This window comes from Equus przewalskii, chromosome 7, assembly GCF_037783145.1.
Source record: "Equus przewalskii isolate Varuska chromosome 7, EquPr2, whole genome shotgun sequence".
Taxonomy (NCBI): domain Eukaryota; kingdom Metazoa; phylum Chordata; class Mammalia; order Perissodactyla; family Equidae; genus Equus; species Equus przewalskii.
The window spans coordinates 67,693,704-67,709,384 of record NC_091837.1 but is presented as its reverse complement, the minus strand read 5'-3'; the positions used below and the strand labels follow the sequence as shown (position 1 = coordinate 67,709,384).

General features: G+C 42.6%; 1 protein-coding gene across 5 annotated transcripts in view; it reads left to right on the top strand.

Annotated features, from left to right (window-relative positions):
* Nucleotides 1-10,788, top strand: part of HDHD2 (haloacid dehalogenase like hydrolase domain containing 2) — a 40,998-nt gene extending 30,210 nt beyond the window's left edge. For all 5 annotated transcript variants that reach the window (XM_008525218.2, XM_008525219.2, XM_070630108.1 and 2 more), the window contains 3 exons: nucleotides 2,374-2,590; nucleotides 4,608-4,671; nucleotides 7,380-10,788. In XM_008525218.2, the coding sequence (XP_008523440.1) occupies nucleotides 2,374-2,590; nucleotides 4,608-4,671; nucleotides 7,380-7,495 (397 nt within the window). In that variant the 3' untranslated portion in view covers nucleotides 7,496-10,788. The remainder of the gene's footprint in view (nucleotides 1-2,373; nucleotides 2,591-4,607; nucleotides 4,672-7,379) is intronic.
* Nucleotides 10,789-15,681: the final 4,893 nt, after the last annotated feature.

The following is a 15,681-nucleotide window of genomic DNA, read 5'->3' as shown; positions in this document are numbered from 1 at the left end:
TTTCTCCGCCGAGTATGATATTAGCTGTGGGTTTGTCATATATGGCCTGTATTATGTTGAAGTACTTCAGAAGTTCTGGGTACTGGCTCTCCTTGGTGGTGTGATTGATTTTGGCCAGCATTTGTGGGTGAGCTCCTCATCTATAAAATGGGGCATGTTGGACTTTGTTCCTTAAGGTCCCTTTCACTAACATTTTGTGGCTCTGAATTTAAGTTATACCCTTGGCTTTTCTTTCACTGCTCTGCCTAAGATTTTTATAGTGTAGGGCTGCTCCCTGGCTCGGAATTTTTAGATTTTTCCTTTGCCTTCAGGGAATTTACAGCCAGAGATTTTTGCATCAGGCCTTATTTGTCCCTTTTTTTCCCTCGCTTCTTGCACCTCAGTGGGCTTTTAGTTAGATACAGATGCAAAATTATCAGATTTCCTGCTGATGCATTATTTCTGGTAAAAACAACCAACCTTTTGTTGCCCTGTTTAGTAAGTGTAAAAACACAGCAAGTATTGGGGTGTCTATTTTTTATTTTTTTTAAATGTTTGTAAAAGATCTTTTAATCTGTGTCCTAGAAAACCTTTTACCTTTTAAATCCATCCCAAATATGCCTTGGCTCTTCAAAGATTCAGTAAAGCTTATGCTGTGCAGAGAAGAATGATAGAAGCAGGAACCACTTCCCTGAGAGAGGCCCATCTTCTCCAGCCTAGTGTAGAACCAGTTCCCATTTAGAGAAATGTGGAGGAACCCACAGCCTGAGCCCTTCCAGGGAAGGCACTAAAGTACTGCCTGGGAATTAAGTACACACATCAATCAAGCTGATAAGTCTTATCCCCAGTTAATATATAATAAAATATTAACAAAGCTAAATCAAATGAGTTTTTAGTTTAGCTATGTAAGTGGAAAGCAATTTTGAGGTCTGTTGCATAAAGAATTCCAGTTCCGTGGTAGAGGAGCAAATAAATGGGATTGGGGGCAGGGTGACAAGAGGGGAGATAGGTAAATCACCTGCCGTTATCTCATTGCTCTCAGCTGTGGTCCTTTAAGGCCAACATAGTGGCTTTACCAGGTTTCCTAACAGTTGAATTTCAAAATCTGCTTTAAGAAATAAATTTGTATTAATATTAGTGAATAAATTTGAAGGAGCTAGCCTGTGCTGTGAGCAATTTGTAGTAACTAACAATAAGTCCCTGTAATAGTCCAGTATTGGTTTTTACTTAATAAAATATTTAATCATAAATGTCTGAATTCTGCATCTCCCACAGGAAGACGTTTCCATGCCCACTGACAAGAATAATTTAGCAGTTTCATAGTTGAGCGCTTAATTACTCATAATTGTGAAGGGTAAGATGTGATGAATTTTTCCTTGATGGACGTACTAAATATTTTAACTATAGAGATGACTTAAAGTAAATTAAGCTTGTGAGATCATTTATTACGTTGGTTAAAAGCAGTTTAAGAAATACATCACGTCCCACATTCCATTAGATGATAACGTGTGCGGGACTGTTTGTGCTGTGTGACTATGGGCTGCACTGCTGGGAGAGACTGGATTTTTTTGGATGGGGGTTGGGAGGTGAGTGTTAAGAAGTTGATGGGGGTTTTTGGACCTGTTTTGTTATGCTTGACTGAGTCACTAATGAGAATCCTTAGCTATATGTAGAGTTTGTTCTCAAACTAATGGGAAAACTCTTTATGCCCTTTTGTTTGGTATGAGAGTAATCGTCCCATCTCAGGACAAAGGAAAGGATTTGACAGTAAAGGCTTTCAGTTAAACCATGTTGGCATTTCTTCAGGGAAGATGGCCTGATGTGCGAAGTGTCAGAAGCAGTCAAAGGTGGAAGGAAGAGGTAAAGGCATGAGCAGAAAGTATTGTAAAATGCCCTATCACATTTCTGAGTTAGAAAGAAGCTTACATTCTGGAGTAGAGGACAGAGGAATTCAGGTATTTTAGGAGTTAGCTGAATATGTCACTGCAGCAGCAGTCGTGTCGTGTTATGAAAGGCTCGCGAGCCTCCTGCTTACCAGCAGGGACGGCTGGAACAACTTGTCTCATTAAGTTAAGCTTCTTCCCCTGAGTGTCTTATTTAGCTTTACTTCTCTTCATTCTCTTTCCCTGGTGATTTGGTTAAAGTGTCTGAAACCACTAAAGGTAAAAGGTTGAAGCAGTCCCAAATTTAATAATCTATCACCTTTCTTTCGTGTATCTGAGTGTAATTCCCAGCAGTTCTTAGCAAATTCATTAGAAGACAGCAAGTCATTAAAAGTTAATAAGAAACTGTTTGTTTCTGTGAGTGTGAATAAAATCTCTTTGTAAGTCTGACATTCTTTCCAGTCATAAAAGCCTTGCTTTTAGCCAGTTTCCATTTTCTCTGTCTCTCTAGGTTACTCCTAGATGGGGCGCCTCTGATAGCAATCCACAAAGCCAGGTATTACAAGAGGAAAGATGGCCTAGCCCTGGGACCTGGACCATTCGTGACTGCTTTAGAGTATGCCACAGACATCAAAGCCACAGTGGTAGGAAAACCAGAAAAAACGTTCTTTTTGGAAGCATTGCGGGGCACTGGCTGCGAACCAGAGGAGACCGTCATGATAGGAGATGTAAGTAGAAGAGCCAGGAAACGCGCCGAGCTCGCCTGTCACACTGGGAGGAGCTGACTTGGAAGTGCTGCTTCAAAACCAGGCGTACTCTATTTCTGATGATATCAGATGGTAGCAAGTGGCTGCCTATAAAGCAGGCTTTCTGCTAGGTGTTTAGAGGTATTCTTCGAAAGAACTGAAATTTTGAGTATTTCTGACATTCTTCATAGTGTGATGAGATATATACTATTCAAAAGACCATTAAAAGCAAGTCAATTAAATGCTTTATGTGTCTTTTGAAGAAAACCTCTACACAAATTTAGATTTTTTTTTAAATATTATGCAGGCAAAAAACCTATACCCAGAGAATTCTACCATTAATGATTTTTTTCTTAGTATATGCTTTATGGAAGAACTTCCCAATCACTGTGCCACAAATAGCTAAAGATATCGATTGCCTCAGCCCTTGGGTGGCAGGGTTGAATCTGATGGATTGGAGGCCCTAGCCGGTCGCATCTGGCCATGACACCTTCTCAGTTTACCCCAGTGTACTGGGCAAACATTATTTTGCATATGTGCCATGATGGGAAAAGAGCTGGAAAGCACACTGCCTCATGGTAAGTAGGTGGCAAGGATTATATTTCAGTTTTTAAATAATAACGCATTAGACTGGAAGGGACCATTGAGAATGTCTGGTCCAAACCTCCTCTATAGACTGGGAAACTGAAGCCCGGAGAGGTAAATCTCCATGCCTCAATTCCCTTAGCTAATTAGTGGCACAGCTGGAAGCTGAACTCGAGGCTCTGGACTCCCTCCAAAGCAAACTGTAGATCTCTTGCTTTCTTAACTTGGGATGGTGCAAAAGTGTCACAGTCCTCCTGATTTCATCTTCCACTTGCATACTTATTCACGTAAACTGAATAGAATAATCATTGAACTTGACACTATTTAGAGAAACCTTTTTCTCTTGGCAAGCCTTTAGCTGACTTTCCTAGGCGAACGTGTGTTTGAAAGCTGGTCGTCTTAGCCTGGAGACTTCAGAATTCTTATCCCCGGAGATACTGGCATTGGGACCGAGTGGGAGGTGGGAAGGGCATGTGACAGAATCCTCGGCTGCATGGAGGGTTGCTTGTTATCCAAGAGAGTGGCAGGTTTTTCCCTTCCTTTCCTTGTCCACTGTTACCCACCTCCCTTCTTCCTTTCGTCCGTCTCCCCCATCCCTGCCGCTTCATCAGGGCAAGTTTAGATGCAGCAGAAAAGGTTTCAAAGTTAGACCTTAAGTGAAGATTTTGACATTCTAAAACTCATTTCTCGGGGCCTTTGTTGAATAATTTTAATGATTTTTAAGGAAAAAACTTTTCTTCAGGCACGGTCTGAATGAGATGGCAGGATTGATTTTTCTTGATATTTGTCTAGTCCTTGGATTTTTATTACCTTGCATTTATCATCACAATCAACCAAGTATATTCATCCCTATCTTGAGTAAGAATTGGAAAGAGGAGCTCCCTTTTCTAACTGATCTCTTGTCCCCAAGTGTGAAGCGAATATCAGTCACAGAATCTGTTCAAGTGTACTGATTGGTCTTGATGCCACCTGTTAGGGACGAAAGGATGGGAAGTAAGGAGATGACATGGGCGGCGGAAAAGCTGACTTCTGACTCTAGTTCCTTCACTCTGTGCAGTTGGATCATCCACCTTAAAAGCTGCCAAGTAGAATGTTTTTTTCCATGACCTATTTTAAGAGGAGGTAGACGCACGTGGCAAAGCATGAAGAACTGTGGCTGCTCTTTGTGTTTGGTTCCGAGGATTTCTGCTCTGTGGTACACCTTCCGCCTCTGTGACGCTTCCCTTTCCAGGAGGATGCTTCCTTACACTACTACATGTGGATTACCTCTTTTTTACACCTTCCTTTCTTTCATTTTAAGAAAAAATCGTGGGATTACAGTTGGCCATCCCAGCCTAAATCAAATCATTGAGTAGGGGTTTGTTCACAAGCTACTGAAGGCACTGGACTAAATGCTTCCTTTATGCTTTTCTAGGATTGCAGGGATGATGTTGGTGGGGCTCAGAATGTCGGCATGCTGGGCATCTTAGTGAAAACTGGTATGTACCTTCTATAAGCCTTCTCTAAAACAGCACGGTGGACTACACAATTGCTTAAAGAACAGTCTGCAGAAATGGCGAAACCCACTGGGCACTTTAATTCTCTTTCTACCACAAAGCAAAAATAAAATGGACTTAGGATCGCAGGGGAAAAAGACAGTGTGGGAGGGCCCATGCTATACAAAACTGGAAGATGAGAGTTCAGAGGTATTTTAATATTTACCCAGAGGTAACCATATACAGTTAACAATTAGCATTTATATGATTTTCTGAATATACAGGTCATCAGATTGCAGTGGACCAAAAGACCGTGAATTGTGGTGCTCTGTAAAAATATCTCTTCTTTTTGTGCCAGCTGTAAGATGATGAAGTTCATCTCATTATGAACTGGCCAGCTAAGTGATCTGATACCTTTTGTTAATGTTTGCGTTTTTTAAAAAACACACATAAAAGCTTTTTTCTTGTCTTTTCACTTAACTGTTTTAGGAACTATTTCCTATACCAAGATGAGGTATACTCTGTGTGGTCCCTGAAATAAATTTAAGGAAACGGAAAGAACTTAATGGGGAGGACTCAGCTAATAGACTATTAATGACTATAGTGGACTGGTTAGGTGTCCTGTGTCCTTGTCTCAGGTCTACACTGACTAGCTGTGCAAGACCCTGGTCAAGGCTCTTCACCCCTTTGGGCCCTTTAAGAATGATGGGGTTGGATTGGTCCCTTCTAGCTCTCACAGTATGTGATTCTGTGCAACTTTCCAAATGGAGTGTGATTAATAAAGTCCTTTCAAGGTAAAGAAAGAACAGGCATGAGAGCTATGTGTGGAGGTGAATACTGTTGCACTGGGAACTTAATGAGCCTCTCCAGGAGTAATGAAAAAGTCTCCCTCACACCCAAGTGGCACCTGCTGAGCTTGGAACTAATAGCACATGTTTAAGGATGACAGCCAGAAGTCCTGTCCAAGAATTGTCATTGGGCTCTTAAAAATCAAATAGCAGATAAGTGGTTCTATAAGTGGTTCTGTGAGCCCGTTTGCCTGGTTTCATTTAATGATAGTGAAACTATTTAATAGGCTGTTCATAAAAGGGAAGATTTAAACAAAGTCACAGAAGAGCTGCTACTGGGAAACTTTAGAAAAGTACCTTTACTCATGACTGTAACATTCAAGAAAATATAGTTGCGTAAAAGTTATTTTGAATAATTTTAAAATAGAAACAAGAAAATGTAGTTGTAGCTACAGTTGAATAAGAAGTATTTGGCAAGGCCCTGTATGAACAAAGAGTGGAAACACACTCTGCTCGTGCTTAGGATCTGGGGTGGACCATCAGAGCCTTGCAGATGGTGACACCAGTCACTCTGGAATTAACAGTGTGGTTGTTTTTCAAATTTCTCAGTCAAAATGATCATCACGTTCCCAGGAACATTACTGCCCTTTGATGTAAGCAAAAAAGAGGAAGCATTAGATAAAGTTAAGAAAAATAGCCACACTCATCATTCTCCCTGCCCATCTTCCCCTACTTTATACGTGGGATGCCTACCACAGCATGGCTTGCCAAGCGGTGCCATGTCCACACCCAGGATCTGAACCGCCCCCGTGCCGGCGAAGCAGAACGTGTGAACTTAACCGCTGTGCCACCGGGCCGGCCCCAGCCTGTGTCTTAATTTTAAAATTCCTCCTATTCACCATTTTATTTTCTGGTCATTGATGAAATCCTCAGATAACTATTTTTGCTCTTGGACATGTTGTGGAGGCAAAGAACAGAGTGCTAAGAGAGAAAAACAGAGAGGGGATCTAATTTGGATAAGAAGGTAGGTCTGACCCGAAGTGTGAAGGAGGTAGTCAGGTGAGAAGAATGTTCCAGGCAAAGGGAATGGCAGGTGTGAAGGTCCTCAAAAGACCCAGGTCCAGTGTAGGAACACAGCTGGGTCTGCAGCCTGTAGTAAGGGGAGAGGGGTGCTGGGGCTGAGGACAGAGGGCCTGGTAGGCAAGGATAGAGATTCGGGGTTCTTTCTGAAGGGCACTGGGACCCATTAAGGGGTATGTAAATAGGGACATGCATTATCTGATTTACATTTGTAAAAGCTCTCTCTGACCACTCTGTGGAATGGTTCCTCTGCTAGGTTGGGGTGTTCAGTTGTGTATCTTGAGTTCCAGAGTCTGAGGAGAGTTAGGCGGCGTGCCTGCCCCTTGGTGGCCTGTCCCGCCTGGCCCAGGCCTGTGAGCATCCATCACTCTCCCTCCCCAGCCCCAGGTGCTCCATTTGCCAGGCTCACAGGGTCCCTGCGTGGCAGCCGCACATGCTGTTTCCAGTCACCCCCAGGAGCTGGCAAGGTCTCTGCCCTGTGGGGTCTGGGCCTCCATTTAGAAGCATTGATTTAATCACCATTCCTGTCTTTAGGGCTGGTGGGGGAGAAAATGATTCCACAGCCCTCGGGATTTGAAGGACACCTTACCTGTCAGGTTTCCCAGCCCCTGTGACTGTCCATCCTGAAAGACCAGAGGGCCTGGGAAAATGCTGAAAATGATCTCTCTCTGAATTGTCTCATGCATCCTGAAGCCTCAGTAAGAGGTGGTTTTGGGGGTGTGGAGTCCCTGATTCTCTCTGGTAATTGAAAGGGTGGTTCTGTGGTGGCCCAGGTGCCCTCGGGTGTGGTGAAGGTGGCATCCTAGCAGTGGCCTTTGTTCACTGACTTTACTTTTATTTCAGGCAAGTATCGAGCAGGAGATGAAGAAAAAATTAATCCACCTCCTTACTTAACTTGTGAGAGCTTCCCTCATGCTGTGGACCACATTCTGCAGCACCTACTGTCAACTGTTATGTGAATCAGAAGCAACTTGAAACGCAGCTTTTCATCGTCGGGCATGAATCCCTCACCAGCTCGATGCCAGCGTAGATAGACAGCCAGTGCTGCTGACGCTGTAACCTTTTACTGTGCATTAATCAGAAAGAAAGGTATTGAATTGCAGCCCCTAAGCTTTGCTAATCCCTTTTGTTTTATTTCACAAAAGAAGATGAGACCCAAAGAAAGGGAAAGCTGAGATTTTATGCCATTGCTGTTAAAATATTCATGGGGTTCGGCAGGGCTGGGGGAGAATCTGCCGTGGGGAGTCCTGTTCTCTGCTGTCTCCTCACTAGAAAATTGGGAGCAAGGGGGATTCAGATCGTGAATAAAGTTGAGTGTTGTTTTTTAAATTGTAAAATAATGTGTTGAAAGGTGCATTAGGCCATAATTTTAATATTGAGTTCAACTGTGAAATCCGTCAGAAGAACCAAGTGGAGTACAAGACAGAAGCAGCGAAATAGATTGTCCTTTCGCCCAAGTGAGCGAGTGAATTTGCCGTAACGAATGTTGAAAACTAGATTATCTGCTGTGTTATTCCCAGCACGGATGACTTCTTTTTCTCTTCATTAGCTAGAGATGACTAATTTAAATTTAGAACCTGATTTTAATTTAAAATAATATTTCCATTAATAACCTATTCATTGCAGATACCTATTATACTGTGTAACAGTTGTTTTGGAAATTTTATGTAAAATTAAAACTATCAGTATTTTACAGATGTTTTAATTAGACATTGTTATTAACAGGAACAGTGCAGAAACTAAAATCAAGCCTTTAATGTCGTATAGACCATGCATTTTTGACGTTAGTGTCCACCAGGGTCCTATTAACTGTACATTTGCAGGATTTCATTATTTTTGCCTCTGACACTATGGGAAAATCTTTCAGAAGCTATTGGGACAGATTCAAGCTTTTATGTACTTGGTTACTACAGCTGTAAAATGAAATCTCATCTTGTAGCATGGATTATTCTTCTCGTGTTAAACCCACCAAAATGAAGGGGACTAAGGAGGTAATGATTTTCCTAGAGCATTTGCATACTGTGATAATCCTGGGCCTTTGCAATTGTTTTACAGGGCTCTTGGGCATTGAATTATTAGCATGTAATTGTACATCATTGTAGTGTTCACCTTCTAGAATCGCACGCTGATGGTAATGAGCTTCGGGTTTTGATGCTTGTTTAGAGATCAGCTCGGCCTTGGATGGGAGGGAGCGAACCTAAATGAGTGGTAGCTCCCGCTCCTTTTGGTAGTTTGGTGTACACCGTTCTTGTTCCTGCAGATGCCCCAACTTAGTACTCACACAGCCTAGAGCCCAAAAGCAGATGTGACAGGCCTCCCACCCCAGACTGGATGGCTTAGTGGAGTGGCAGAGAGCCTAGATTTGGGAGCCTCGCCAGCACTTCACCACCTCTGTGACCTTGCACAAGTCATCTAGCCTCTTATACCGCCTTTTCATTGTGTGTAGAATGCAGATAATAACGAAAGTTCCCACCACATAGGCTTGTTGTGGGGGTTAAACGCATGACCCATGTATTAAGTACTTAGAATAGAATCAGGCAAATGCTAAGTGCTGTGCGTTTGCGATGATGATGGTGCAGATGTAGCAGGAGCATCACATTTAACAATCTCAGAAGGGTTGGTAGAACGTATCTCTCCAGTCAGTTCAGTGGAGAAAGTCTTTCTGAGATTAAAAAAGAGAGACATTCTCCTATATTTAGACTCCCTCAGGACAAAGCCACATGAGAAGGAAGCTCACATGCAGGTAGAGAGCGCTGCTTGGTGCCTGCGGGTGGGCTACATTGAGCTGTGGCCTGTCACCCAGGCACCTGGGCGAGTGATTCCTTGGCCCGAGTGTTATCAAGTGTTTACTCATTGCTACAGGCTAAGTGCCATGCCAGGAAATAAGCATATAAGAAAAAGATTTTGCCTTGAGGACCCTTACTAGTTAAGGAACTAAGGAGAATACACAAGACATGAAGACTCCAGTGTCCCCCCACCTTGTGATGTCGTCCTGACTGCAGGATGGAGTAGGGTGTTCCCTCCTTAGTGCCCACCTAGCACTTGTTAGATTACACTTAGATCTTCACGTCTCTTCTCCCCACCAGACAGGACTGTGTCTCATTCTTTTTATATCTGCTGCAACACAGGTAGTCAGTCAGATGGTCAATGAACCAATAAAAACTAGCTGTAAATCTTATGGGAATTGAATGGTAGAAGGTATAGCTGTAGGTAGGGAGGAGAAAATGTTTCGTTTTAGACTTGTTGCCCATAGGGGACGCCCATTAGACGCTTGGAAATAAAGGATCAGATGCTCTGGAGACAGGTTAGCGGTAAAGCAAAGAAGCAGACATCACTGATGGGTCAGGAGTTAAACAGAAGGGCAGGAACAGGTAAGATCACCTGAGTATAATGTTCCCAGCCAAGAGAAACGGCTGCGCTACTTTCCTCCCATCTAGTTTGGCCCTATGGGCCATTAAAATCTTAGTTTGATATTTTATTTATTTAACAAACATTTATAGGGCTTACTAAATGACCTGTCCACAGTGAGGTTCATGAGGATAAAGGAGAATCTTGGTTTAGATTCATGTTATTATAAACATTCCCAGCTCATCTGGTTGGTCTGCCTTGGGCCTTGTGGAAATTTAATAACTGAAGTATCTAAAGGACTTCAGTTTCCAGCCATCCCATTTAAAGGGTTGTCTTGTGGTATTGACCTTGACCTCAAAGAAGTGGTTGCATCAGTTTTACTGTAATCCTGTCCTGGGCCCAGAAAGGACCAAGTGGCATCTTAGCACTGGAAAGGGTGTTAGAGAAGACCCATTGTCAGGAAATGGTCGTTGAGCAGCTTGCTGTGAGCCAGGTGCATGCCAGGTGTGGAGGAGGGTGAAGCACTGGTCCAGTGGAGGACACAGATGCTCTTGCCCCCACTTCACTCTCAAACCTCCAGAATCAGCTAGTTATGCAGTAGCTCTACCCACTGTTCTGCACCTGTCAGAGCTGCTGTTAATGCCTGGGAAAGAAAAGGGGGCTAGCCCACCTCACTCTAAGTGACGGCCCCATCAAACACCTGTAGTTGGGGATGTCAAACATTCCCTTGGAATGACAGTGTCATCGCCTCACTCTTAATCCCACATTTAAAAATTACAATGTTGGACACGTAAGTGAAAAACACACTTGTATTGGTGTTTAGTTGGTTTTGGATCAATAGTTGTTCGTGTAGGATGAAACTGAAGTCCTTGAGTACTTATAATAAAGAATTTTTAAAACTTCACTAATCTGTTTCACTAAAACACTCTGCCTCAAGAAATAGAATCCCTTTTTCATATTAGCAGTTGTTTGCATAGAGCTGTGTTTGCATTATCAGGTTTCTTTGACATAAGTCAGAAAAGCCTTTTTTTGGCATAAATACACAGGCTTTTGCTGACATTTTATTATGCCAGCCATCAAGATGTCCTACCCCAGAGCCTGCTGCTCTCTTTAAGAGGCAAACAGAGCAAGGTACCAGTGCACCAGAAATCATTTATCATAACTTAAATTGCATATCTGTTAAAATCAAGCCATTTTTAACACCTTTTCCCATTGCTTACCTTCATGTCATACACATCTCAACTCCTGTTTGTTTCACTGGCTGATGTGCCTGAGAAAATCAGACTATTTATTAAATGCCTACTGAGGGTAAAGCACTGAGGAAGACAGAGCAGAATGTAGCTCCGATCCTAAGATACAGATCTAGTTGGGAAATTGAAGCATATAAAAATATACCTAACAGTCACAGAGCTCTGGCAGGTTCCAAATGGTTGTATCAGTCCTTTCAGGAAAGAGGCCGTGTACAGTGAGCTAAGTGCTTTGGGACAGGAATCAAATTCCAGCCTGTGGAGCAGATACAGTGCTCAGATAGCCTTTGGTCTACGTCACTAGAGAGTGTTTCATTCATTCAGTAGCAGTGAAAACAGTCCCATAACCATGGTGCTTATGTTTGAGTAGGGTAGCCCAGACTAATAGGACGTGCACACAAGGACTCAATACAGTAGAGCTATCGATAAGCGATAAAGACAAAGAAAGCCAAGAAGAGTGAGGTTGGAGTTAATTTAGGTAAGTATGGTTATCCAGGGATGACGGACCATCCAGGATGGTGACCTGAATGAAGTCAGGGAGCAAGCTGTGGGAGATGTAGATAGCTAACCTTAGTTGCCAAAATCTGAGTATCAGGAGATTTCAAATGCAAATCGATGACTGGTTTTCCTCGGCAGATTGGAAGATCTGGCAATGGTAGGTTCGAATTTCCATGTTCAGTTGCAGCTGAGTCACTGCTGTGTCCAGATGGTTCTGGCCCTCTCTACTTCACCGCAGTCCCACCTCTTTCTTGTCTTAGACCCAGCTTACTCTACTCCTGTTATTACGTTCCAAGTTCCTATAGGCATTTGAGTTGAGACCTCTGCGTTAGAAGAAAATACCACATGTTGGATTAAGTTAAATTTTCCTCCAGCAACTGACAGGCCAATCTCCTATATCCATGTAGACTTAGATGTACTTTTAATCTGCTATTTAAAAAATAATCATACAGACTTGAATTAGTCAAATGACAGATTAGTCAAATGAGTTGGTTGGTTTCTCAAAGCCCCACTAAAGTAAGGAAAGGAATAGAGGTATAAACCCATAAGGACGACCCACAAGAGAATGGTAGAGGAGACGTCAGTGGACAAGAAGGTACAATAACTTGGGAAATGGAAAGTGGATGGAGTGTAATGGCTAAAATCAGTGTAAAGAAAAGACAACTGAAATTCGTCCTGTAGAGCAACCTCAAAGACTCAAGGCTTGGAGACAGTAGGTAGAGAGGAAGTGAGGTGTGAGGCAGGGTTGAGAAGCGAGGAATTGGTTCAAAGCTGATAAAATGGTTAGAGCTTCAGAAACCCTCCCCACCCTGAGCAGCCAGATCAGCACCCCCAGTCAAGACAGGAGAATGGAGGCTTCTTCTCTGGAAAAGTAGAACCATCAAAGTTAAGGCCTTGGGACAGTGGGCATGGTGGTGGGCCAGGGTGGGATGCAGGCTGAAAACGAGGATTAGTGCAACCTGCTTGCCCTGCAGTGGTCCTCTGGTTCCCTTTCCTTACAACACCAGAACCAGAGGGTGTGGGTGAACTGAAAATTTACCTCATCTTTGGTCATTTGGGAAATAATACTGATGGGTATTTGACAGATCTAAGAAGGTGTTGCAAAAAAAAAAAAATAATAGGTACTTAGAAAATTAAGCAAATGAAAAGGCAGTTGTTAATTCCAGGAATGACAAAAGAAAAAAGGAAATGAATCCTGATACACTAGTTGGCTCTGCAGTGAACAATGGACAGTTCTAAAAATTCTGGTTATTGAGTTAACCTAAAATCATAGTATAACTATTTGGGAATGACAGGGCAGGGGGATGAAAGAGCTACATTTCATTTCTTCCAAAGCAAGAAGTCATTTGCTAATATATAAAACTGATAAAGAAAAGCCCACAAAAATAAAAGCATAACCTAAAAACATACATGCATAACTATTCAGAGACAGCCTTTCCAAGGGAAAGATGAGAGGATGATTGAATATGTGATTGAATATAGATGGGAGTATTAAAAAGATGAACTTGGAAATTCTTAAAAGGAATGGAGGAAGGATGTGGAGGTGTGTCAAGCACGTGGTAGACTGTGGAAGAAGGTTACGTGTATTGAGGGATGGCAAAACCACACTTACCCTGATTGGAGTCAGGAGTGGGAAGAAAGCTTTTATTGCTACTTGATTCTGACGCCTAGGGACCCTGTGTGCAACAGAGGGAACCCTGGCTGGTCTTTTTTTTTTTTTTTTTAACTTTTTATTAAGATTATGATAGTTTACAACCTTGTGAAATTTCAGTTGTACGTTATTGTTAGTCGTGTTGTAGGTACACCACTTCACCCTTTATGCCCTCCCCCCATGCCCCCTTTCCCCTGGTAACCACCAATCAGTTCTCTTTGTCTACATGTTTAACTTCCACCTATGAGTGGAGTCATACAGACTTCGTCTTTCTCTGTCTGGCTTATTTCACTTAACATAATACCCTCAAGGTCCATCCATGTTGTTGTGAATAGGACGATTTTATCCTTTTTTATAGCTGAGTAGTATTCCATTGTGTGTATATATATAAAATATATATATATACCATATCTTCTTTTTTTTTTTTTTTTTTTAAGATTTTATTTTTTCCTTTTTCTCCCCAAAGCCCCCCAGTACATAGTTGTATATTCTTCGTTGTGGGTCCTTCTAGTTGTGGCATGTGGGACGCTGCCTCAGCGTGGTTTGATGAGCAGTGCCATGTCCGCGCCCAGGATTCGAACCAACGAAACACTGGGCCGCCTGCAGCGGAGCGCGCGAACTTAACCACTCGGCCACGGGGCCAGCCCCATATACCATATCTTCTTTATCCAATCATCAGTTGATGGGCACTTAGGTTGCGTCCATGTCTTGGCTATTGTAAATAATGCTGCAATGAACATAGGGGTGCATGGGATTTTTGGAATTGCTGATTTCAGGTTCTTTGGATAGATACCCAGTAGTGGGATGGCTGGGTCCTAAGGTATTTCTATTTTTAATTTTTTGAGAAATCTCCATACTGTTTTCCATAGTGGCTGCACCAGTTTGCATTCCCACCAACAGTGTATGAGGATTCCTTTTTCTCCACAACCTCTCCAACATTTGTCACTTTTTGTTTTGTTTATTTTTGCCATTCTAACAGGTGTAAGGGGATATCTTAGTGTAGTTTTGATTTGCATTTCCCTGATTGTTAGTGATGATGAGCATCTTTTCATGTGTCTATTGGCCATCCATATATCTTCTTTGGAGAAACCTGCCTGGTCTTTTTGTGCCATCCTCTCACCTTCCAGTGCTGTATCAGACAATGCTCCACTGCTATTCATAGAGTTTTCATGGCCAATGTTTTGAAAGTGGTGGCCAGGTCCTTCTTCCTAGTCTGTCTAGTCTGGAAGCTCCACTGAAACCCGTCCACTATGGGTGACCTGCTGGTATTTGAAATCCTGGTGGCGTAGCTTTCAGCATCATAGCAACATGCAGCTGCCACAGTATGACACCCGACGGACAGGTGATGTGGTTCCTTGACCCAGGAGCGAACCTGGGTCATGGTGGAAATGCCAAATCTTAACCACTAGACCACCAGGGCTGGCTGGGCAGTAAGTTAAAAGGGCCCAAATATGTTGTCACAAAGCACGCTATCCACAGGAGCGTCTCCTCTGCCCCTTTACCTGTTTGCTCTTAAGTACGCATACAAGGCAAACTTACCTGCTTTCCAACCACAGCAAATTAGCAACAACAGTTGAGGTTCCATCCCATTGAGATTTTATGAAATTAGGATGGTAGTGGCCACGAGCCAATGAACTCACAGCTACAAGAAATGTCAGCTGAAAGCCTAACAAAGAAAAGAACCCAAAAGCACAGAAAGCAGATGTTGGGAATTGACCAGTACAGCTGTCTGAGGCCATTTAGAGATCTGTACGTCTAGCGTATCACTCTTGCTGCATAGGGTAATACCTGATGATCACGGAAAAGTTTGTTTAGCATACACTAAGATGAAATATCTTTTTATTTTAAATTGATTATATAAGGTATATTTTTAATTTGACTTCATTTTCCATGAAATGACATTTCAAAAGGCATTTGAGAGTATTCTGCTCAAAATAGTTAGTACCCCGAAAATGCTTTGTTTACCTTAAAAGGGTAAAATCCTTTGGAATATTTGCCTATCCAAAATGTCTCTTTTCCTGGAATTTTTTCTCCTCTGGAGGAGTCTGCCTTGCAAGGATGAAGAAAACAAGGCAAGAAAGAGAAAAGGTGACTTACCATAGCTAAGTTCTAGTTGGGGAGAGGAGTGGCATTACTTAATGGAAGCCTTCAAAATTTATCAGGAGTTGAAAGTAGATGCCTCAGATTGTGGGTTTCTGAGGGAGATGCTTCTGGCTATTTGTAACCCCATAAGGAGATGAGGAGCCTAAAGCAGAGAATACTCAGGATGACTGTTGTAGAAGCTCAGGTACCCCATCCTAAGCTTTGGATCCAACAAGGAGCTGTGGCAATGGAAAGGAGGGCCAGAGCACAAGGGACGTGCAATGTGGAGAGTTAAAAGATGTTATTAGGGGCCAGAACT